General features: G+C 48.5%; 1 protein-coding gene across 2 annotated transcripts in view; it reads right to left on the reverse strand.

Moving 5' to 3' along the window:
* Positions 1–25,433, reverse strand: part of ELP1 (elongator acetyltransferase complex subunit 1) — a 216,587-nt gene that overhangs the window by 153,855 nt on the left and 37,299 nt on the right. For both annotated transcript variants that reach the window (XR_012754623.1, XM_075352448.1), the window contains exon 7: positions 21,183–21,282. Coding sequence is in view for 1 of the 2 variants with exons in the window: in XM_075352448.1 (XP_075208563.1) it covers positions 21,183–21,282 (100 nt within the window). In the remaining variant the exon portion in view is untranslated. The remainder of the gene's footprint in view (positions 1–21,182; positions 21,283–25,433) is intronic.

The raw sequence follows: 25,433 nt of genomic DNA on the forward strand, positions 1-25,433 counted from the left end.
AAAACGCCTGCGCAACCTACAAGTGCCATACTCCATGATGTACCCTGCTAAGCTGCGGATTGCTGCGAACGGAGAAACTCATTTTTTTTATACGGCTGGGGCGGCGCTGTCTTGGCTGGATATCAATGAGAGGTCCCTGAGGAGGAAGAATACCTGAGATTTCCCTTTCTGCCGCCAGGCGTTGTTTTTGTTTGGGACGCTATGCTGGTGAGCTCATTACAGTTAAATTCATCTAGGATCCAGGACGGGAGACGGCCGGTTCATTGTGGACACACGCTGCACTAGCGAGTTGTGGACCCCCCTCCCTGCATGGACTTGGGGCGTGTTTTTAGCCTTGATTCTCTCTATTTGAGAGAAATGTGTAAGATACACTTGTTTTTGAGGGCAGGGGCACTGCGCACTGGTGTGCGGAGCCCTATCTCTCTCCTTGTTTTTCTTGTTTACTGTTGTATGATGCAATCTGTTTGGGAAGCGTGGTGTGCCTCAGTCGTGTCGCTCAACCTAATGTTTTTGAGAATCGGTGGAGAACGCCTCTCTCCTCCAGGTATGAAGTATCCGTCCGGATCATATCTTAGTCTACGCTTATGGCGACATCCTTAAATATTGTAGCGTGGAATGTTAGAGGGCTCGGAGATGCGAACAAAAGATGTGCTATATTCACTCACCTACAGAAACTTTTCCCGGCTATTTTATGTCTATCTGAGACCCATATGGTCAGGGATAATGTTCATTGGCTGAGGAGGGGATGGATCGCGCATGAATATCATTCCACATACTCGACCCATGCACGGGGTGTGAGTGTGTTGGTGCACAAATCCATCCCGTTCTCATGTACCAGATCAGTGATTGACCCGGGGGGCAGATTTGTCTGCTTGCTTTGCACGCTGTATGGTATACAATTTATTCTGGTTGCGATATATATCCCTCCACCATATTCAGTCGAACCGGTAAAAAGGATATTGTCTATTTTAGATTCCCTTCCATCTGCGCCGACGCTTCTGATAGGGATGTAAGTAATTATTAAAAGCCCCTATCTAGATAAATTACACTCGGGAAACATATCGGAGAACGCCGCCCCAACTTCATTTGCTAGAATGCTAACAGAGCTGGGTTTTGTAGATCTTTGGCGTGCCCAACACCCCACAACCAAACAATTCTCATGTTACTCTAGCTCCCACCACACCATGTCACGGATAGACCTGGCTATTGGAAACACACTTATGGCCTCATATACACAAAAGGTGGCCTACCTACCTAGAAGTGTATCTGATCACTCACCATTACATGTTACGCTTGCATGGGGAAACCCCCTCGCTCTGCCCAGGCCTATCTGGAAACCTAATCCCTTCTGGATCCAGCTTATTGGGGGATCTTTATATGATAACATTCTAGAATACTTTCATCTTAATGAGTGCTCTGCACCGCCACACATAGTTTGGGACTCTATGAAAGCTGTGGTAAGGGGCATATATATATTAGAGAAATATGCATACGCAAAAATCAAACCAAATGTTACACCCAGAGTCTGATTCAGGAGGTATCTGATGCGGAGGCTGCGGTGGTGCTCAACCCGACAGTAGAAACTAAAAACACTCTAGAGAAGGCACAGATGTCACTCAAAGAAAATCTCATGTCGGTGGCAGAAAACAAACGCTATTTCCTTAAACAAAATTATTTTATAGCGGGGGAGGGCGTGGGGCACCTACTGGCCACAGTCATTAGAGCACAGGAAGGATCTTCATATATAAATAGGTTAAAGACGGAATCAGGTGACTTTGTAACAGAAAGCGAGGATATAATAAGAGAAATAAAGAGGTATTATATGCGGCTATACACATCAGACTGTGACCTCACGGAGACTGAGATTGAGCAGTATTTGGATGCTCTCTCTTCCTACACTCAGTGATGTAAACAGGGAATTGCTGGACCGGGACATCTCATTGGAAGAACTGGAGGAAGCGCTTGGCCAGACACAAAATGAAAAAGCTCCGGGAATGGATGGCCTGCCTGGAGAGTTTTATAAAACGTATGCACCCTTACTGCTACCCAAACTACTTAAGGTATTTGAAGAATCTGAAAGGCAGAGGGTCCTCCCACCCTCTATGAGGGAAGCCTTAATAGTCTTAATATTAAAACCCGGAAAAGATCCAGAGATCCAGGATTCGTATCGCCCAATCTCTCTCCTACAAACAGACATTAAATTGCTGGCCAAGATGCTCGCCAATAGGATGTCCCGAGTCATCTCATCTATAGTGCAGAGTGATCAGACAGGATTCATTCCATGCAGAGCCACATCTATGAATCTCAGGAAATAATATTTGGGAATTCAACATAGTTCTGAGGAACCGGGGGAAAGGGCAATTTTGTCTTTAGACGCCGCTAAGGCGTTCGATAGCCTTGAATGGGAATATATGTGGGCTGTACTTCGGAAAATGGGCTTTGGACATAGATTCATAAATTGGGTAAAACTGCTATATGACACACCGGTGGCGAAGGTTAGGGTTAATGGCAGGGTCTCCGAGTCTTTTCCTCTTGGAAGAGGTACTAGACAGGGGTGCCCGCTTTCACCCTTGCTATTCGCGACTGCAGTGGAGCCGTTGGCAGTGGCAATACGGAAATCCAGGGAGGTAGAGGGATTTCGGTGTGGAGCCGTGGAACAAAAGATATCATTATACGCAGACGATCTACTGTTATATTTAGACAGGGTACGTTCCTCGATTTTGCCGGCAATGAATATCATTCGGGAATTTGGGCAGAGGTCTGGTCTACGAATCAACTGGTCCAAGTCGGCTTTAATGCCGTTGGACCATCTTCCGGGGGACTTTTCAGACTTACAGATTCCAGTTCCTGTGGTCCGGGAGATTAAATATCTGGGAGTAATTGTCAGCCCAATCCCAAAGGATTTCCAGGCCCTAAATCTGGAACCCCTGTTACAGCGATTCAGAGCAAAAGTGCATACCTGGTGCCGCTTGCCGCTATCAAATATCGGCAGATCCAATTTAATTAAAATGGTAATGATGCCACAATTACTATATCTTATACATAATTCTCCAGTGTGGATATGTAGGGAATTCTTTGTAAAAACTAATACAATATTCCGGGATCTTATTTGGAAGAAAAAGCAAGCTAGGATTCGACTGGAAGTGCTACAGCGGGGAAAGGAGGAGGGAGGACTGGCGGTACCAAACCCACATATATACTATATAGCCTCCCAGATGCAACATCTGAGGGGTTGGGGCAAAGAAGGAGGGTATGATACCAGTGGTGATATAGTGAGAGAGGGATCAGTATGGAAGTACCCAGGTTGCCGGTTGGATGTGGGACAAGAAGGGAATTTTGTTTACTTACCGTAAATTCCTTTTCTTCTAGCTCCAATTGGGAGACCCAGACAGTGGGTGTATAGCTACTGCCTCTGGAGGCCGCACAAAGAACTACACTTAAAAGTGTAAGGCCCCTCCCCTTCTGGCTATACACCCTCCCGTAGGAGTACAGATTCCTCAGTTTTAGTACCAAAGCAAGAAGGAGGAAAGCCAATAACAGTTTCAAAAACAAATTCAATCCGATAACACGATCGGAGAACTTAAGAAACAACATGAACAACATGTGCACCCGAAAAACGAAACCCTAAGAACAAATAGGGCGGGTGCTGGGTCTCCCAATTGGAGCTAGAAGAAAAGGAATTTACGGTAAGTAAACAAAATTCCCTTCTTCTTTTTCGCTCCTAATTGGGAGACCCAGACAGTGGGACGTCCAAAAGCAGTCCCTGGGTGGGTAAAAAGATACCACATGAACGGGCTGTCAGACAGCCTCTACCTACAGGTGGGCCACCGCCGCCTGAAGGACCTGTCTACCTAGGCTGGCATCTGCCGAAGCGTAGGTATGCACTTGATAGTGTTTGGTAAACGTGTGCAGACTCGACCAGGTAGCCGCTTGGCACACTTGCTGAGCCGTAGCCTGATGCCGCAATGCCCAGGACGCACCCACGGCTCTGGTAGAATGGGCCTTCAGTCCAGATGGAATCGGAAGCCCAGCAGAACGGTATGTGTGAAGAATTGGTTCCTTGATCCACCGCGCCAGGGTGGATTTGGAAGCTTGCGATCCCTTATGCTGACCAGCGACTAGGACAAAGAGCGCATCAGAACGGCGTAGAGCCGCCGTGCGAGAAATGTAAATCCTGAGTGCTCTCACCAGGTCCAACAGATGTAAACCCTTTTCAAATTGGTGAACTGGATGCGGACACAAAGATGGCAAAGTGATATCCTGATTGAGATGAAAGGAAGAAACCACCTTGGGAGAAAACTCTGGAATTGGACGCAGTACTACCTTGTCTTGGTGAAACACCAGGAAGGGAGATTTGCAAGATAACGCCGCTAGCTCGGACACTCTTCGAAGAGACGTGACCGCCACAAGAAAAACTACCTTTTGTGAAAGCCGAGAAAGGGGAACCTCTTTCAAAGGCTCGAAAGGCGGCTTCTGGAGAGCAATGAGAACCTTGTTCAGATCCCAGGGTTCCAATGGCCGTCTGTAAGGAGGAACGATATGACAAACTCCTTGGAGAAACGTGCGTACTTTAGAAAGCCGTGCCAAGCGCTTCTGAAAGAATACGGATAGCGCGGAGACTTGACCCTTAAGAGAGCTAAGCGACAAACCTTTTTCCAACCCAGACTGCAGGAAGGAAAGAAAAATTGGCAATGCAAATGGCCAGGGAGAAAACCCTTGAGCCAAGCACCACGCTAAGAATATCTTCCACGTTCTGTGATAGATCTTAGCTGAGGATGGTTTTCTAGCCTGTCTCATTGTGGCAACAACTTCATGAGATAAACCTGAGGCCGCTAGGATCCAGGACTCAATGGCCACACAGTCAGGTTCAGGGCCGCAGAATTCAGATGGAAAAACGGCCCTTGAGACAGCAAATCTGGACGGTCTGGTAGTGTCCACGGTTGGCCTACCGTGAGATGCCACAGATCCGGGTACCACGACCTTCTTGGCCAATCTGGAGCGACGAGTATGGCTCGATGGCAGTCGGACCTGATTTTCCGGAGAACTCTGGGTAACAATGCTAGAGGTGGGAACACATAGGGGAGTCGGAATTGCGACCAATCCTGAACCAAGGCGTCTGCCGCCAGTGCTCGGTGATCGTGAGACCGTGCCATGAAAACTGGGACCTTGTTGTTGTGCCGTGACGCCATCAGATCGACGTCCGGCGTCCCCCAGCGGCAACAGATCTGCTGAAACACGTCCGGGTGAAGGGACCATTCTCCTGCGTCCATGCCCTGGCGACTGAGAAAGTCTGCTTCCCAGTTTTCCACGCCTGGGATGTGAACTGCGGATATGGTGGACGCTCTGCTTTCCACCCACGTCAAAATCCGTTGGACTTCCCGAAAAGCTTGGCGACTGCGTGTTCCCCCTTGGTGGTTGATGTACGCCACCGCCGTGGAATTGTCCGACTGAATCCGAATCTGCTTGCCTTCCAGCCATTGTTGGAAGGCTCGCAGGGCAAGATAGATTGCTCTGATTTCCAGAACATTGATCTGCAGGGTGGACTCTTCCAGAGTCCACATCCCCTGAGCCCTGTGGTGGAGATACACCGCTCCCCACCCTGATAGGCTCGCATCCGTCGTGACCACTGCCCAGGACGGGGGAAGGAACGACTTTCCCTGTGACAATGAGGTGGGGAGAAGCCACCAACGCAGAGAGTCCTTGGCAGTCTGAGAGAGGGAGACAGTCCTGTCGAGGGACGTCGATTTCCCGTCCCATTGGCGAAGAATGTCCCATTGTAGAGGGCGCAGATGAAACTGCGCGAACGGGACTGCCTCCATTGCTGCTACCATCTTTCCTAGGAAATGCATGAGGCGCCTCAGTGAGTGCGACTGGCTCTGAAGGAGAGATTGCACTCCAGTCCGTAGCGAGCACTGCTTGTCCAGTGGAAGCTTCACTATCGCTGAGAGAGTATGAAACTCCATGCCAAGAAAAGTCAGAGATTGGGTCGGGGTTAGATGAGACTTTGGAAAGTTGATAATCCACCCGAAACTCTGGAGAGTGTCTAGTGCCACCTTCAGACTGTGTTGGCATGCCTCTTGAGAGGGTGCCTTTATAAGCAGGTCGTCTAGATACGGGATGACCGAGTGACCCTGCGAGTGCAGAACAGCTACTACTGCTGCCATGACTTTGGTGAAGACCCGGGGGGCTGTTGCCAGACCGAAAGGTAACGCTACGAACTGCAGGTGTTCGTCGTGTATGACGAAGCGTAGGAAACGCTGATGCTCTGGTGCGATCGGCACGTGGAGATACGCATCTTTGATATCTATTGATGCTAGAAAATCTCCTTGAGACATTGAGGCTATGACGGAGCGTAGGGATTCCATCCGGAACCTCCTGACTTTTACGTGTCTGTTGAGCAACTTTAGATCCAGGACGGGCCGATACGATCCGTCCTTTTTTGGGACCACAAACAGATTGGAGTAAAAACCGTGACCTTGTTCCTGAAGAGGGACGGAGGTCACCACTCCTTCCGCCTTTAGAGCGGCCACCGCCTGCAACAGAGCATCGGCTCGGTCTGGTGGTGGAGAAGTTCTGAAGAAACGAGTTGGCGGACGAGAACTGAACTCTATCCTGTACCCGTGAGACAGAATATCCCTCACCCAACGGTCTTTGACGTGTGACAGCCAGATGTCGCCAAAGTGGGAAAGCCTCCCACCGACCGCGGGTGTGGGAATCGGAGACCGCAAGTCAGGAGGACGCCGTCTTGGCAACGGTTCCTCCGGCTGTCCTTTTTGGGCGTGACTGAGACCTCCAAGAATCTGAGCGTCTCTGGTCTTTTTGAGTCTTTTTTGACGAGGCGAATTGGGACCTGCCCGGTCCTCGAAAGGACCGATAACCAGACTGACCCTTCCTCTGTTGGGGTCTGTTTTGTCTGTGTTGCGGTAAGGATGAGTCCTTACCCTTGGAGTGTTTGATGATTTCATCCAAACGCTCTCCAAACAATCGGTCACGAGAAAAAGGCAAATTGGTTAAGCACTTCTTGGAATGAGAATCTGCTTTCCAATGTCTCAACCACAGGGCCCTACGCAAAACAACGGAGTTGGCTGACGCCACTGCCGTGCGGCTTGTAGCGTCAAGAACAGCATTAATCGCGTACGACGCGAATGCCGCCATTTGCGAGGTCAATGGTGCTACCTGCGGGGCAAATGCACGTGTGACGGAGTCAACTCGCGCAAGCCCGGCTGAGATAGCTTGGAGTGCCCATACGGCTGCAAAAGAAGGCGCTAATGACGCTCCAATCGCTTCATAGATGGATTTCAGCCAGAGCTCCATCTGCCTGTCAGTGGCATCTTTAAGTGCCGCTCCATCTTCAACTGCAACCAAGGATCTAGCTGCAAGCCTGGAAATTGGAGGATCCACTTTTGGACACTGGGTCCAACCCTTGACCACCTCAGGGGGAAAAGGATAGCGTGTATCTTTAAGCCGTTTAGGAAAACGTCTTTCAGGATAAGCGTGGGGTTTCTGGATTGCGTCTCTAAAGTCAGCGTGGTCCAGAAAAGTGCTTAAAGTACGCTTAGGGTATCTGAAATGGATTCTCTCGTGCTGCGAAGCTGACTCCTCCACAAGAGGAGCTGGTGGGGAAATATTTAACATCTTATTGATGTTAAATATAAGATCATTAACTATGGCGTCACCATCTGGTGTATCTAGATTGAGAGCGGTCCCAGGATCAGAATCCTGATCAGTTACGTCCGCCTCATCATCCATAGATTCATCTCGCTGGGATCCTGACCATTGAGATGAATGTGAAGGCCCGTCATAGCGAGCCCGCTTAGGCTGCCCGGGGCCATCGTCCGAGTCAGAGTCTTCACCCTGAGGTGTATATGCCGGTCCCGGAGCTTGGAGCTGAGGGGGACCAGGGGGCAATGATTGCACAGTGTCCGTGGCCTGAAGTACAGGCCTAGCTCGCAATGTGTCAAGAATTTGTGACATAGTGAGAGACATTCTGTCAGCAAAAGCTGCAAACTCAGTTCCTGTCACCTGGACAGCATTCACAGGTGGTACACCCTGGGTCACGTCCAGCAGAGGTCCCGACTGTGCAAGCGCCGCAGGGGCCGAGCACTGCACACAATGGGGGTCCGTGGAGCCTGCCGGTAGAAAAGTCCCACATGCGGTGCAGGAAGCATATAATGTCTGTGCCTTGGCACCCTTGCGTTTTACGGACGACATGCTGCTGGCTCTCTGCAATGTGAGAGAGTCTATAGCCAAAGGGCGACCAGCGCTATGCAATACAAAGTATTTGTAGAAACAAAATACTAAGAATACTACTGGCACAAGAGGGGGTGAGCCCTGAGGGCTGCTTACCGCCCGCTGAATAGCGGGTAAGAGGCGCAGAATTCCTTGTCTGGGTCTCCCCGGCTCCCCTCTGCAGCTCAGCGTGTCAGCAGGAATGGCTGCCGGCGTCTGTGGAGAGGGGCGGTCCGTGGGAGTTCCCAAACAAAAGTGCGGGAAACAGTGTCCCCTCTGTGCCGATTGTGAGGGCTGGAGTATGTAAAAACGACTCCAGCCCTCGGCGCTGATGCACTGGCCAGCGTCCCGCCCCTCTCCTGACTGGCAGGTCTGGGGGCGGGAACGAACGGAAGCAGGCCGCAAAAGCCGGGGACTCGAGTTATCAGCGCGGCCGCCGTAAAAGCGCGGGCCGCGCTGAAGTCCCCGGCGCACCACAAGTGCCAGCCGCGCCGCAGTCCCAGCGGCCGGCGTGACCGATTCCTAGACGTGGCCAGCGTCCCGCCCCTCTTCTGACTGGCAGGTCCGGGGGCGGGAACGAACGGAAGCAGGCCGCAAAAGCCGGGGACTCGAGTTATCAGCGCGGCCGCCGTAAAAGCGCGGGCCGCGCTGAAGTCCCCGGCGCACCACAAGTGCCAGCCGCGCCGCAGTCCCAGCGGCCGGCGCGACCGATTCCTAGAAGTGTGCCTGCTTCAGCGAAGCTGAATGAGGCCATGGCACAAGCGCCGTAGCGCTGATGTCCCCCGGCGCACTACAACACCCAGCATGCTGCGGTGTGAGCGCCAAATGCACGGGGACACAGAGTACCTTGAGGAAGCAGGGCCATGTCCCTGATGTACTCCGCTCCATCCAGCATCTTCTCCAGGGGCTGTAGATGGAGCACGGTCTCAGTGCCTGGAGACCAGTAAATCCCACTTCACCCAGAGCCCTGTAAAAAGGGATGGGGAAGGAATCAGCATGTGGGCTCCTGCCGCCGTACCCGCAATGGGTACCTCAACCGTACAAACACCTCCGACATACAGTGGGGTGAGAAGGGAGCATGCTGGGAGCCCTGTATGGGCCCTCTTTTCTTCCATCCGACATAGTCAGCAGCTGCTGCTGACTAAAAAGAATGGAGCTATGCGTGCGTGTCTGACCTCCTGCGCACAAAGCTAAAACTGAGGAATCTGTACTCCTACGGGAGGGTGTATAGCCAGAAGGGGAGGGGCCTTACACTTTTAAGTGTAGTTCTTTGTGCGGCCTCCAGAGGCAGTAGCTATACACCCACTGTCTGGGTCTCCCAATTAGGAGCGAAAAAGAAAGACAGATAAATGGGGCACGATATCCCACACTGGGTATGATATTCCGGGTGTGGGACAGGGGTAAGTCTCTTTTGGGGATAAGCGGACCTACAGAGCTCTGGCCACTGTGGCAGAACCCCGACTTGCCAGAAATTAAAAAATTAGTAGGGTTCAGAGGATGGGAGGATAAAGGGATCCATTTAGTGTCACAAGTACTACAAAATAATACTCTTAAAAGCTTTGAACAACTGAGAACGGAGTTTCACCTTCCGCATGTCTTCTTTTATCAGTATTAACAGCTGAGACACGCACTGGAAAGACAGGGGAGGACAAACCCGGTAACGGTGACACATAATCAAACATTACATAGCCTGCTTACATCTGAGTCCTCTAAGGGTCTTATTTCGGAATTATATAAAAAATTACTTCCTGCCCATCTGGAAACACATCCATTGATTGTTAAAAGCAAATGGGAACGAGACGTCGGTCCCCTGACGGAAGGCCAGTGGTCTGATATATTGGAACAAGTTCCTAAACTGGCGGTATCGGAGTGCCAAAAGCTGTCTCAAATATATCTCATCCACAGGGTATATAAAACTCCCAGTCTACTATTTAAGATGGGACTCAGACCAAACACACAGTGTGTTAGGTGTGGACAGGATGATGCCCATTTGATGCATGTTATGTGGGAGTGTGGACACATTGGTGATTTCTGGAACCAAACCCTGGGACTTATAGATCAAATATATCATATCACAATGCAATCAGAAAGAAAAAGTCCTGCACCGCCTGCCCTCAGGTTACCTTTTGATTCAGTGGCACATGTGCTGGAAATTGAAGTGTAGCGCTCGATGAGCTTCAGGCGCAGCGTGCTGGTCAAACAGACAGGATAGCCAGGTAATCCAACGAAAGAGAGAGGGAATAGACCGCATACAGCTGCTGTGCTGAAGGATTTTTATTCAACCATGTTTCATAGTCGGTGCAGGTAAAAAGCGGGGGGTGGCTTGGATGCGAGTCCCTCCAGGAGGACGACGGCCGTTTCGTCTGTAGATCAGACTTCTACGGGTCCACTTAGACGAAACGGCCGTCGTCCTCCTGGAGGGACTCGCATCCAAGCCAACCCCCGCTTTTTACCTGCACCGACTATGAAACATGGTTGAATAAAAATCCTTCAGCACAGCAGCTGTATGCGGTCTATTCCCTCTCTCTTTCGTTATATCATATCACAATACAACCGTCGCCTCGCCTGTGCCTGTTGAGTCTGTGGGAAGGAGAAGTGGACCCGGATTCTCCAACAGGCCTGGGAATAGCCCGTATCTTGTACCAAGCAAGAAAGCTACTTGCATATCACTGGTTAGACCCTCTACCACCAACATTACCAGAGCTCAAAAACAAATTAAATAACGTCATAAGATTGGAAAGGGGAGTTTATTTAAAAAGAAAAACATTGAAAACGTTTTACAACATTTGGCGGCCATGGATGGAGTTGCCGGGCCTACCCTCTAGTGCAGGGGTCAGGAACCTTTTTGGCTAAGAGAGCCGTAAACGCCACATATTTTGAAATATAATTCCGCGAGAGCCGTACAATATGTTTAAAGGGCCATTGACAGATCAATCGCTCCAATGTTCACTTAGTACAGCAAGGAATGCTCCTCCCTGCTGTATAAAGCCACAACTGGACTGAAACAATGGTAATTAGCAGTAAAAAAATCAAATAAATAACTTCCATTGTGAACTTGCGATGCATGACATCAGTCCAGCAGTCTGGCTTCTTCTTTTTCCTGCGCATGACTGGAAGCTGGCATTCTTCCCACCTGATGTTGAGAGAATGCCAGCTTTGAGGCATTCGCAGAAGAAAGAAGCTGGAATATTGGACATGTCACACAACGCATTGTCAGTTATGTCAATTATCTATTTTATTATTTTACAGCGAATTATTGTTTAGGTCCAGCGGTGGCTTAGTGCAGCAGAGAGGAACACTCCTTTGTGTACTAAGTGACCGCTGGAGCAATTGTATTTGTCAGTGGCCCAGACACCCTGCTTCCCATACAGCCTGCACCCCCCCATATCACACACACACACTGCTCCCCATACAGCCTGCACCCCCCATATCCCACACACTACACCCCCATATGTCGCATACCCTGCTCCCCATACAGCCTGCACCCCCATATCACACACTACACCCCCATATCACACACACACACTGCTTCCCATACAGCCTGCACCCCCCATATCACACACACACACTGCTCCCCATACAGCCTGCACCCCCCATATCCCACACACACACACTGCTTCCCATACAGCCTGCACCCCCCATATCACACACACACACACACTGCTCCCCATACAGCCTGCACCCCCCATATCCCACACACACACACTGCTTCCCATACAGCCTGCACCCCCCAGATCTCACACACTACACCCCCATATGTCACATACCCTGCTTCCCATACAGCCTGCACCCCCCCATATCACACACACACACTGCTCCCCATACAGCCTGCACCCCCCATATCACACACACACACTGCTCCCCATACAGCCTGCACCCCCCATATCCCACACACACACACTGCTTCCCATACAGCCTGCACCCCCCATATCACACACACACACTGCTCCCCATACAGCCTGCACCCCCCATATCCCACACACACACACACTGCTTCCCATACAGCCTGCACCCCCCAGATCTCACACACTACACCCCCATATGTCACATACCCTGCTTCCCATACAGCCTGCACCCCCCCATATCACACACACACACTGCTCCCTATACAGCCTGCACCCCCCATATCACACACACACACTGCTCCCCATACAGCCTGCACCCCCCATATCCCACACACACACACACACTGCTTCCCATACAGCCTGCACCCCCCAGATCTCACACACTACACCCCCATATGTCACATACCCTGCTTCCCATACAGCCTGCACCCCCCCATATCACACACACACACACTGCTCCCCATACAGCCTGCACCCCCCATATCACACACACACACTGCTCCCCATACAGCCTGCACCCCCCATATCACACACACACACACTGCTCCCCATACAGCCTGCACCCCCCATATCCCACACACACACACACTGCTTCCCATACAGCCTGCACCCCCCAGATCTCACACACTACACCCCCATATGTCACATACCCTGCTTCCCATACAGCCTGCACCCCCCCATATCACACACACACTGCTCCCCATACAGCCTGCACCCCCCATATCACACACACACACTGCTCCCCATACAGCCTGCACCCCCCATATCCCACACACTACACCCCCATATGTCGCATACCCTGCTCCCCATACAGCCTGCACCCCCATATCACACACACTACACCCCCATATCTCACACACCCTGCTTCCCATACAGCCTACACCCCCATATCTCTCACACCCTGCTTCCCATACAGCCTGCACCCCCCATATCACACACACACACACACTGCTCCCCATACGGCCTGCACCCCCCATATCCCACACACACACACTGCTTCCCATACAGCCTGCACCCCCCAGATCTCACACACTACACCCCCATATGTCACATACCCTGCTTCCCATACAGCCTGCACCCCCATATCACACACACTACACCCCCATATGTCACACACCCTGCCCACATATCTCACCCTGCCTGTACCCCAACTTACCCCTGTCAAACACTGTGCACCCCTTCACATCCTTCTGTCAGTCTGCAGCCCTCATATGCCCCTCACCCTGCAGCCCCCTCCCCCTCATGTCCCCTCTTTTCTTATTACCAGTCATCATGTGTCCAAATCTCCTTCAGGATTCAGTATCTTGCTTTCTGCCCGGCCTCCTGTGTCTCCTCCCACACAGTCACATGGGCGTGACGTCATCGCAGGTCCTGCAGGATGGAGATTCCGTCTGCTGTGCAGGTCAGGACTAGCACTCCTGCAGCTCAGACATGGCTGGTGGCTTCTTCAGGTCAGGGGCCCCTCTTCTGACACTGGGCTCCCCTGACTCACAGTTCGGCCACTACACAGCAGCACTACACATAGACGCAGAGCGGCTGCCGGGCCCCTATGTGTACTAGTGCCGCTGTGTAGTGGCCGGCCTGTGAGTCAGGGGAGCCCAGTGTCAGTAGAGGGGCGGCTCACGTCTCCTCGTTCCCCCGCTGATCCGGTCTCCTCGGCGCATCGTCCATTGCTGTCGCTCGCTGACCTCTCAGCAGGCGCGCAGTGATGACGTCACCGCGCTCGCTGCAGAGCTGTCAGAAGAACGCCGACAGTCACAGCGGGGAGAATGATAAGAGAGCGCGCCGCTCACTCTCTCATCATTGCTCTCAATTGTGCTGGCGCCGGCCCTGATCCTTCCCATAGACAGGTAGGAGCCCTGTCTGCGAGCCAGATACGGCCATCAAAAGAGCCATATCTGGCTCGCGAGCCATAGGTTCCCGACCCCTGCTCTAGTGCACTGGTTCGGGATGCAATGCTGGACCGGTTACTGTTGTGCCTGCAGTGATGGCATGTGTGAGGAAGGGAATTAAAACTAGTCTTTTCTGTGGCGAAATGGACTTTGAATGAAGAGGTGAGAGAGGATTGGAACGGTTTCATTGATGACTGCACGGAGAGGGAGGGGCGGGAGAGTATAGCAATATGATGTGGAGCGACACGGCTGATGGAGGAGGTGTTTCTGTTAGTCTCAGGCATTATTGCATAATTTAAGTTTTGTTTATTTGTAGAGCCACGGGGTTTGTAGGCTCAAGCTATATAATATAATTATGATTTGAGAACTCTATTACTATATTTACATACATGCAGAGAAAGAACCTGATTTATAAACCACATGTGTTTACCTGTTGTTTATTGTTATCAGTTATATGAAAAGTGAAATACTCTCTGTATCGATCCCTTATGATTTAATAAATAAAGATCTGATTTAAAAAAAAAAAATATCAAATTTGTCGGACAAAAACTAAGTCCTCTAGAAAGTACTGCAATATGTGATTGAGACAAAATCTGTGCTGATAGATTCCAGACCGGACAGACTAGTTCCTCTGTTTGCGACGATCCGGATATTTTGTGCTTCCTATGTTCACGGCCGCTTCTCCTCCCCCGTTTTTTGATGCATTGCTGGACCCTTTATATTGTTTGTTTTTATTATTGCGGTTTTGGTATCCCTGATCCTCTGATGAGACATCAGAGAGAGGATCCAGGGAAGTGCTTGTATTTGCGGAGGAGATGGTAATATCTTCAAAACTAACTCTCCTATTGTGATTTTTATAAGAAAAATTCTTGTTTTTATGTTTATTTTTTAGGATAGAGTAAGATTTGTATGAAGATCTCCAGGAATATACTTTGTCAGATTGGTAGTCATGAGTGTCTCTTTCATATTTCTGACGTTTTCGGTCCGCAATGTTATCCTCTAGCACACACAGATGTTTATTAAGATTGTTCTGTAGAGTTTTAAAGTCAGGTAAGTCAGAGAATTTTTCCAAGGCTTTTTCAGTCTCTGCAATGTTTTTTTTGCAAAAATCTAATTCTTCCTCCTCATGTTTCACAATAAGTTCCATGAGCTGAATGCAACAGTTGGATAGAATGGAATTCCAACTTGTTAGGAAGTCTTCAGAGAAGGTGGAGAAAGTAGGAGATTTAATTAATCGTAAACCACGTGGAACCATATTTTTACTTATATATGAACGTAATGATGTAGATTCTTCTATAATTAGATAATTACGTTCATATATAAGTAAAAATATGATACTTATTGTGAAACATGAGGAAGAAGAATTAGATTTTTGCATAAAAAACATTGCAGAGACTGAAAAAGCCTTGGAAAAATTCTCTGACTTACCTGACTTTAAAACTCTACAGGACAATCTTAATAAACATCTGCGTGTGCTAGAGGATAAGATTGCGGACCGCAAACGTCAGAAATATGAAAGAGACACTCATGACTACCAATCTGACAAAGTATATTCCTGGAGATCTTCATACAAATCTTACTCTATCCTAAAAAATAAACATAAAAACAAGCATTTTTCTTATAAAAATCACAATAGGCGAGTTAGTTTTGAAGATATTACCATCTCCTCCGCAAATACAAGCACTTCCCTGGATCCTCTCTCTGATGTCTCATCAGAGGATCAGGGATACCAAAACCGCAATAATAAAAAGAAACAATATAAAGGGTCCAGCAATGCATCAAAAAACAGGGGAGGAGAAGCGGCCGTGAACATAGGGAGCACAAAATATCCGGATCGTCGCAAACAGAGGAACTAGTCTGTCCGGTCTGGAATCTATCAGCACAGATTTTGTCTCAATCACATATTGCAGTACTTTCTAGAGGACTTAGTTTTTGTCCGACAAATACAATTGATATTTTTAATACTCTTTTGGACATTAATAAACTAGCAAGAAACCTCACACTCAAATGTCACTTCAAGGATGATACCATGTGTGATTCTGAGAATCGGACCATATTCACACCCATACAAGAGGACGTGAATCTAATACCAGAATTTGGAGAACTAATACGACATGTTGAATTGCGTCAATTAGAGTCAGAATCTAGGACTTATGATCAGTCTCCAGACACTGAGTTTCTTACATCTAATCCATTTTTCTACCCCCTGCAATCCCGGCCGTCTATTTTAGACATTTTTCAGGAGAAAATTGAATGTGATTTGATAAATCTGGAGAAAATATCTAATATTAAATCCAGTAATCTTAATTTTTCTGAAAGAATAGCACTCAAAGACCTTCAAACCAATTCAGGTCTGATCTTTCGGGAAGCAGAGAAAGGGGGAGGAGTTGTGGTACTCGACTTTGGGCTGTACTTGAAGAGTAATAAAAATATTTTATCTGATTCCCAAACCTACATAAGTTTATCAGGAGATCCCACTAATTTTTTCAAACCTAAATTGGATAAATTATTAGAGGAGGGATTAACAGAAGGAATTTTTTCACAAAAATGTTTTGACTTTTTAAAAGTAGATTTTCCTGTAGTCCCTCTCTACCTTGCACTCCCAAAAATCCACAAAGGAATATTTCCACCTCCTTTTAGGCCAATAATATCTGGCATTGGATCATTGGGGTAAAAATTAGGAGCCTGGATTGACCACTACTTACAGCCCTTGGTGAAAAATCTTCCAGGTTTTTTACATGATACCAAATCACTTATTAATAATCTTCATTCCATTACATGGCAAGAAAACTATATGTGGGTCACATGTGATATAGTCAGTCTTTATCCATCAATACCACATCATGTGGCAATTGACTGTATTCATACATTCCTTAGACAACATAGCTCCTATTCCATCAGTGTCCAAGACTACCTTGTCTCAGGGATTCATTTTTTACTAACCCATAACTATTTCACTTTTGACAATAGTTTTTATCTGCAGAAATGTGGAGTTAGCATGGGGGGGAAATTTTCCCCCTCTTTAGCTAATATTGTAGTGGCGATTTTTGAAGAACTTTATGTTTTCAATGACAATAACTTTTTTTCTGACAAAATCTCATTGAACACTCGTTACATTGATGATTTACTGCTGATTTGGAAAGGTGATACAAAGGAGGTACCCTCTTTTGTTCAACCTCTAAATCAAAATTCATTTAATTTACAATTCACCTACCATACACATCCTACCAGCATTAATTATCTCGATGTACCGTTAGTGGGAAATGGAAACAAAATTGACATATATCCTTTCAAAAAAGACACTGATTCCAACTCTATTCTACAAGCCCACTCATGCCATCCTCCCCATACCATCAAAAATATTCCCCTAGCAGAATTGATTAGGGCTAAACGAAATTGTTCCAGATCTGATATTTTTGGAGGAATCTTCAAGGATATGTACACGTCTGAAACAAAGGGGTTACCCGGACTGGTGTCTCAATCGAGCACAATCTATAGTAAAGGATCTCAATAGAACAGACCTTTTCAAATGCAAAAAAATTGACAGTAAGAAACATCTTGACAAAATAACATTTGCTACGGCTTATTCCCCGCAATTTAATGATATTGTAAAAATCATCAGAAAATACTTACCTTTTTTACATCAAGATAACAACTTAAGTCAAATCCTCACTAGCTATTCCATCAATTTTGTTGCTAAAGGGGCTCTCAATTTATCAAATCTGTTGGCTCCCAGTTTTGTTGCAAGCAAAGACTCACAGAATACTAATAAAAACAACAAAAATTAGCTCTCATGTACTGGGTTCTACGGCTGTGGTCACAATCAGTGTATTTCTTGCAAGCATGTCAAAAAAAGTAAAACGTTTACGTCTATCACCACCGGTCTTATCCTATGACATAAAAGATTTTATTAATTGTAACACACCAAACGTCATCTATCTGATTGAATGCACGGCCTGCAGAATCCAGTACGTGGGATGCACTAGTGGCCCGTTGAAAAAACGCATCAGACGGCACATGTCCGATGCGTCAAGTTTAACGGCTGTTAATGTAACTGCGGTCACTAGACATTTTGTTTCTATACACAATAGGAACCTTGATTCTCTTATCTTTTCTAGTATTGAGAAAGTCTACAAACCGTTGAGAGGGGGTGACCATCGTAGAAAATTTTTTAACAGGGAGTCTTTTTGGATTTTTAAATTGGGTACTCTGGTTCCAAATGGTATGAATTTTAGAAAAGACCTCATCATACAGTATTCATAAGGAGTTATTCCTCTCCCCTCCCCCTTCGGGGTTTTTTGCTTTTGTTCCCCCCCCCCTTCTCCTTCTCTCTTGGATCTAATAATAAAATAATTATAAAAAAAAAACAAAAAAAAAAACGACATATAAAAAAATTACATCCAGTTTTTGTCAACCTAGTATTTGATCCAATAATAGATAGTGAGAAGAAGGTGGGATAGGGATGTTTTTGGGGAGAGGAGGGGGGAAAGGGAAAAAGGAAAAAAAAAAAGAAGAGATTTTTTTTTCTTTCTCTCCTCATGCATCATGTGATTACATCCTCCTGATTACATTTTTTGCATATATGGGTTTTTGCTTTTGTTTTTTCTGGATCTTCCTCCTCTGTATTCATTTTTATTTTAATTTTTCTCACAGACTGCCATATTGTGTAGTTTTTTATTTTTTGTCTCTATTATGTCTTGTTACATATATTTGCACTCATTCACTTTGAATGGACTGGTAACACATTCCTTAATTAGAGCACCTGCTCTGATGACGTGGTGTGCATGTGGTTTTAAATCACCTCCACTGGAGACCTTCCTTCATTCCATGACTAAGACCTCTACTGGTCGAAACATGTAGGAATTTTTCCTCTGTCCGTGGATTACTTTTTCTTGCCCCCCCACATAGTGGTCTAAATTTTTGTATTTTAATTTTGATATAATAAAGTTTGGAGTTTTATCACTCGAGTCTCCCTGCCAAGGCGCTGGATTTGCTTTCGTTTTTGCACCGTATGTTCCTGCCTAAGTCCGGGCGTTTTCCTGTGCGCCGCCGGCTTTCCGTGAAGTGAAGAGGGGTGAGCTGGAATTATTTTCTATTTATTCTATATAGTTCTACTGTACTCTACACAGGTCACGCAAAGATCATGAAAGAGAGCAGTGATTTGTGTCATTACAAGTCTCACATAAAAAAAAAAAACTGTTCTAAGCTAAGCTCTGAGAATGTGTTCTTTTTATCCCTGTATGGCACCTCCTGCTTATGATTGGTCAAAGTCAGGTAGGGGAGAAAGTACACATCCCCAAAGAAGAGTAAAATGCCAACTTCGTCTTAGTGGAAACTAGAGTCTAAACATTACTAGCGAATATCTCCATATCCGAAATGAGAAATTAAAGAATACAAAGAGGAGGATGCAGGAATATACAGTCAGGGCCAGAAATATTTGGACAGTGACACAAGTTTTGTTATTTTAGCTGTTTACAAAAACATGTTCAGAAATACAATTATATATATAATATGGGCTGAAAGTGCACACTCCCAGCTGCAATATGAGAGTTTTCACATCCAAATCGGAGAAAGGGTTTAGGAATCATAGCTCTGTAATGCATAGCCTCCTCTTTTTCAAGGGACCAAAAGTAATTGGACAAGGGACTCTAAGGGCTGCAATTAACTCTGAAGGCGTCTCCCTCGTTAACCTGTAATCAATGAAGTAGTTAAAAGGTCTGGGGTTGATTACAGGTGTGTGGTTTTGCATTTGGAAGCTGTTGCTGTGACCAGACAACATGCGGTCTAAGGAACTCTCAATTGAGGTGAAGCAGAACATCCTGAGGCTGAAAAAAAAGAAAAAATATCCATCAGAGAGATAGCAGACATGATTGGAGTAGCAAAATCAACAGTCGGGTACATTCTGAGAAAAAAGGAATTGACTGGTGAGCTTGGGAACTCAAAAAGGCCTGGGCGTCCACGGATGACAACAGTGGTGAATGATCGCCGCATACTTTCTTTGGTGAAGAAGAACCCGTTCACAACATCAACTGAAGTCCAGAACACTCTCAGTGAAGTAGGTGTATCTGTCTCTAAGTCAACAGTAAAGAGAAGACTCCATGAAAGTAAATACAAAGGGTTCACATCTAGATGCAAACCATTCATCAATTCCAAAAATAGACAGGCCAGAGTTAAATTTGCTGAAAAAACACCTCATGAAGCCAGCTCAGTTCTGGAAAAGTATTCTATGGACAGATGAGACAAAGATCAACCTGTACCAGAATGATGGGAAGAAAAAAGTTTGGAGAAGAAAGGGAACGGCACATGATCCAAGGCACACCACATCCTCTGTAAAACGTGGAGGCAACGTGATGGCATGGGCATGCATGGCTTTCAATGGCACTGGGTCACTTGTGTTTATTGATGACATAACAGCAGACAAGAGTAGCCGGATGAATTCTGAAGTGTACCGGGATATACTTTCAGCCCAGATTCAGCCAAATGCCGCAAAGTTGATTGGACGGCGCTTCATAGTACAGATTGACAATGACCCCAAGCATACAGCCAAAGCTACCCAGGAGTTCATGAGTGCAAAAAAGTGGAACATTCTGCAATGGCCAAGTCAATCACCAGATCTTAACCCAATTGAGCATGCATTTCACTTGCTCAAATCCAGACTTAAGACGGAAAGACTCACAAACAAGCAAGACCTGAAGGCTGCGGCTGTAAAGGCCTGGCAAAGCATTAAGAAGGAGGAAACCCAGCGTTTGGTGATGTCCATGTGTTCCAGACTTAAGGCAGTGATTGCCTCCAAAGGATTCGCAACAAAATATTGAAAATAAAAATATTTTGTTTGGGTTTGGTTTATTTGTCCAATTACTTTTGACCTCCTAAAATGTGGAGTGTTTGTAAAGAAATGTGTACAATTCCTACAATTTCTATCAGATATTTTTGTTCAAACCTTCAAATTAAACGTTACAATCTGCACTTGAATTCTGTTGTAGAGGTTTCATTTCAAATCCAATGTGGTGGCATGCAGAGCCCAACTCGCGAAAATTGTGTCACTGTCCAAATATTTCTGGACCAAACTGTAGTACTCAGTGAATGCCAGATAAATACAGATCTATAGCACTGGTCACATAAATACTGCATTCATTGAAACCTATTGTAAGGTCTTTTTTTGCAGTAGAGTATGTAGATTGGTTGGTAATCCTTCAATCCTTTACTGTCTTCCTACCTGTCTCTGGACATATGGCACTCACTGCAAAGAGCTGACCATCTCCTCTCCAAGTCACGCGAGGTTTGCGGTCATCCCAGGGCATAGCAGATTGGACACACTAAAACAAAGGAGCTTGGTTATTATAGGACAATTGATATATAAACTTTTATACTGAATACTCTACATAGCTCTCCAGGACCAGACAGTAGCAAAATTAACTACACTAATCAGCAGTTTTTATGTGACAGACCATGTGCATTCAGGAAATTTGGAGATGCCCCTGAAGATACGTGGCCCATCTGTTCTAACCAGAGAGTGGAGGTCATGGCATGGCCTTACTTTGGACCAGGCTGGTATGTGACTGTAGGTGGTTTCCTAGATTTGCAGCAGCTGCTATAATACCAAGAATGAAGAAGTTCAGCACAAGCATTACTAACCTTGGGCTTTATCATAGCAAAACCACAGTCTCCTGATGACACGAGCAGATTTCCACACACTTGTAGAGATCGGCTTGCATAACACACAGTAGTGCCAGTATTGTGAGGAAGTACTATTAACACAAGTCATCAAGACTTCAAATCAAGTGTTACTGGGAGGAAGGGGTAGACGATTGCACCACTATTATGCTTATAAAGCAATATAACTAAATCAGATTATAGGCACCCACCAGACTATTAGTTTCTAGTAACACTGCACAATTAGCAATCCGATAACTGAATTTAAAGGGGTATTTTGTTGCCAACAAATATTGCCTGTCCCGGCTGGAGCTTAGGATTGTTATATTTACACTAGAAAATGGCCCGATTCTACGCATCGGGTATTCTAGAATTTACGTATTGTGTAGTTAATGTATGATTTTTGTTATATATATATATATAGATGTTGTTGTGTGTAGTTGCCAAGTGTTTGTGTAGTGTGCTGTAAATGTTCTGGGTGTTGTCTGGGTGTGGCGGGGGGTGAGAGCGGTGTTGTTTGTGTGTTGCGTTGTTTGTGGAGCGCTGTGTGTCTGTAGCGTTGTGTGTTGCGCGGTTTGTGTGTGTGTGGAGTGCGTGTGTGTGTTTTGGGGGGAGGTATGTTTTGTGCAGTGTGTGTGTGTTGTGCGGTATGTGCGTATATTTGTGTGTGCCGCTGTGTTTGTGCGTTGGGTGTTGTGTGTGTGCGGCGTTGTCTGTGTGTGTGGGTGTCTGTGTAGGGCGGTGTTTGTGGTTCCCAGTGTGTGTGTGGTGTGTTGTGCGGTGCGTGCGTGGTGGTGTGTGTGTGCGCGTTTTGGGGGGAGGTGTGCACCCCCCATCGTGCTCCATCCCCCATGCTGCGCACCCCCCATCGTGCTCCATCCCCCATGCTGCGCACCCCCCATCGTGCTCCATCCCCCATGCTGCGCACCCCCCATCGTGCTCCATCCCCCATGCTGCGCACCCCCCATCGTGCTCCATCCCCCATGCTGCGCACCCCCCATCGTGCTCCATCCCCCATGCTGCGCACTCCCCATCGTGCTCCATCCCCCATGCTGCGCACTCCCCATCGTGCTCCATCCCCCATGCTGCGCACTCTCCATCGTGCTCCATCCCCCATGCTGCGCACTCCCCATCGTGCTCCATCCCCCATGCTGCGCATTCCCCATCGTGCTCCATCCCCCATGCTGCGCATTCCCCATCGTGCTCCATCCCCCATGCTGCGCACTCCCCATCGTGTTCCATCCCCCATGCTGCGCACTCCCAAACGTGCTCCATCCCCCATGCTGCGCACTCCCCATCGTGCTCCATCCCCCATGCTGCGCACTCCCCATCGTGCTCCATCCCCCATGCTGCGCACTCCCCATCGTGCGCCATCCCCCATGCTGTGCACCCCCCCATCGTGCTCCATCCCCCATGCTGTGCACCCCCCATCGTGCTCCATCCCCCATGCTGCGCACCCCCCATCGTGCTCCATCCCCCATGCTGCGCACCCCCCATCGTGCTCCATCCCCCATGCTGCGCACCCCCCATCGTGCTCCATCCCCCATGCTGCGTACCCCCTATCGTGCTCCATCCCCCATGCTGCGCACCCCCTATCGTGCTCCATCCCCCATGCTGCGCACCCCCTATCGTGCTCCATCCCCCATGCTGCGCACTCCCCATCGTGCTCCATCCCCCATGCTGCGCACTCCCCATCGTGCTCCATCCCCCATGCTGCGCACTCTCCATCATGCTCCATCCCCCATGCTGCGCACTCCCCATCGTGCTCCATCCCCCATGCTGCGCATTCCCCATCGTGCTCCATCCCCCATGCTGCGCATTCCCCATCGTGCTCCATCCCCCATGCTGCGCACTCCCCATCGTGTTCAATCCCCCATGCTGCGCACTCCCAAACGTGCTCCATCCCCCATGCTGCGCACTCCCCATCGTGCTCCATCCCCCATGCTGCGCACTCCCCATCGTGCTCCATCCCCCATGCTGCGCACTCCCCATCGTGCGCCATCCCCCATGCTGTGCACCCCCCCATCGTGCTCCATCCCCCATGCTGTGCACCCCCCATCGTGCTCCACAGTTACGCATCAGACAGTATACACGCACACATCTGATCGCATACACTCACACCCCACTTCTGCCTGTGCCCTCCGGTGTGCGGTCCCAGCAGCTGTGCTGCACGCAGTGCTCCTCTGCCTTCTGCCGACACGCACACACCCGATCGCATACACGCACACACCCGATCGTATACACGCACACACCCGATCGCATACACGCACACACCCGATCGCATACACGCACACACACGATCGTATACACGCACACACACATTGACGATATTGCACATACGCGCTCACACTCACAACATCCGGACATACCACATGCTTCCAGCCATGTGATCCTCCGGCAGGTCCTGGAAGGTCACTGCACGCACAGTATCGCCACCGAGAAGCAAGCGATATCACTGGATGTTGTGAGTGTGTGGATGCGATCTGATGTGTGTGTGAGGTGTGTGTGAGAGTGAGTGTGATCTGATGTGTGTGTGTCTGTTCTTATGTGTGTGCGTGTGTGTATGTTCCGCCGCTGCAGGACCTTGAAGCGCTCACCTGGGAGCCGGTGTACGCTGGTAACTATGCTACACAATATTACTCGATGTGTACCATGGTTACTAGCGTAGCCCGCCCCCCGCTCGCACGGGAGCCCACACCAGCGTACGGCGGCAACCCCAGCAATGCAAGGGTATGTGTCGGCGGCGTACGCTGATGTGGGCTCCCGGGGGTACAGCACTCACCTGGGAGTCGGGGCTCCGTGTCCGTTCGGGGAATGCGTGCGGGGGGCGGGGCCAGAGCGAGCGTGTAATGCGTGAGGGGGGCGGGGCTGAGTTGCCAATGCGTGCAGGGGGCCGGGGCGAGAGGCCAATCCGTGTGGGGGGCGGAGCCTGGGTGAGCGGCCAATCCGTGTGGGGGGCGGGCCTGGCCAAACGGTTACTCCATGCGGGGGGCGGGGCCGAGCCGAGCAGCCAATCCGTGTGGATGGGCGGGGCCAGGCCGAGCCCAGCGGCCAATCCGACGGTTGTCACTGTAAGGACACAATTTTGGAGCAAGACAGACAGACAGAGACAGAATAAGGCAATTAAATCTTTATATATAATTGCCTTATTCTGTCTGTCTGTCTGTCTGTCATGCTCCAAAATGGTGTCCTTACGGTGACACAAAGCTGATTGGCCGCTGGGCTCGCCATGGCCCCGCCCCCCCACACGGATTGGCCTCTCGCCCCGGCTCTCTGCAGGCCCCGCCCCCCTCACGCAATGCACGCTCACTCTGGCCCAACTGACAAGGAGTTCCGACTCCCAGGTGAGTACACACACACACACACACACACACATCAGATCACACTCACTCTCACACACACCTCACACATCACATCCACACACTCACAACATCCTGGGATATCGCTTGCTTCTACACCGGCTCCGTCACGATCCCAGCAGCGCCAGACATAACCTTGCGATGCTGGGATCTTGACGGAGCCCGTGAACGCTGGTAACCATTATACACATCGGGTAACTAAGGTCCCTTGGTTACCCGATGTGTATCATAGTTACCAGTGTACACCGGCTCCGTCACGATCCCAGCAGCGCCAGACATAACCTTGCGATGCTGGGATCTTGACGGAGCCCGTGAACGCTGGTAACCATTATACACATCGGGTAACTAAGGTCCCTTGGTTACCCGATGTGTATCATAGTTACCAGTGTACACCGGCTCCGTCACGATCCCAGCAGCGCCAGACATAACCTTGCGATGCTGGGATCTTGACGGAG

This window comes from Anomaloglossus baeobatrachus, chromosome 1 (assembly GCF_048569485.1).
Source record: "Anomaloglossus baeobatrachus isolate aAnoBae1 chromosome 1, aAnoBae1.hap1, whole genome shotgun sequence".
NCBI classification, from domain to species: Eukaryota; Metazoa; Chordata; class Amphibia; order Anura; family Aromobatidae; genus Anomaloglossus; species Anomaloglossus baeobatrachus.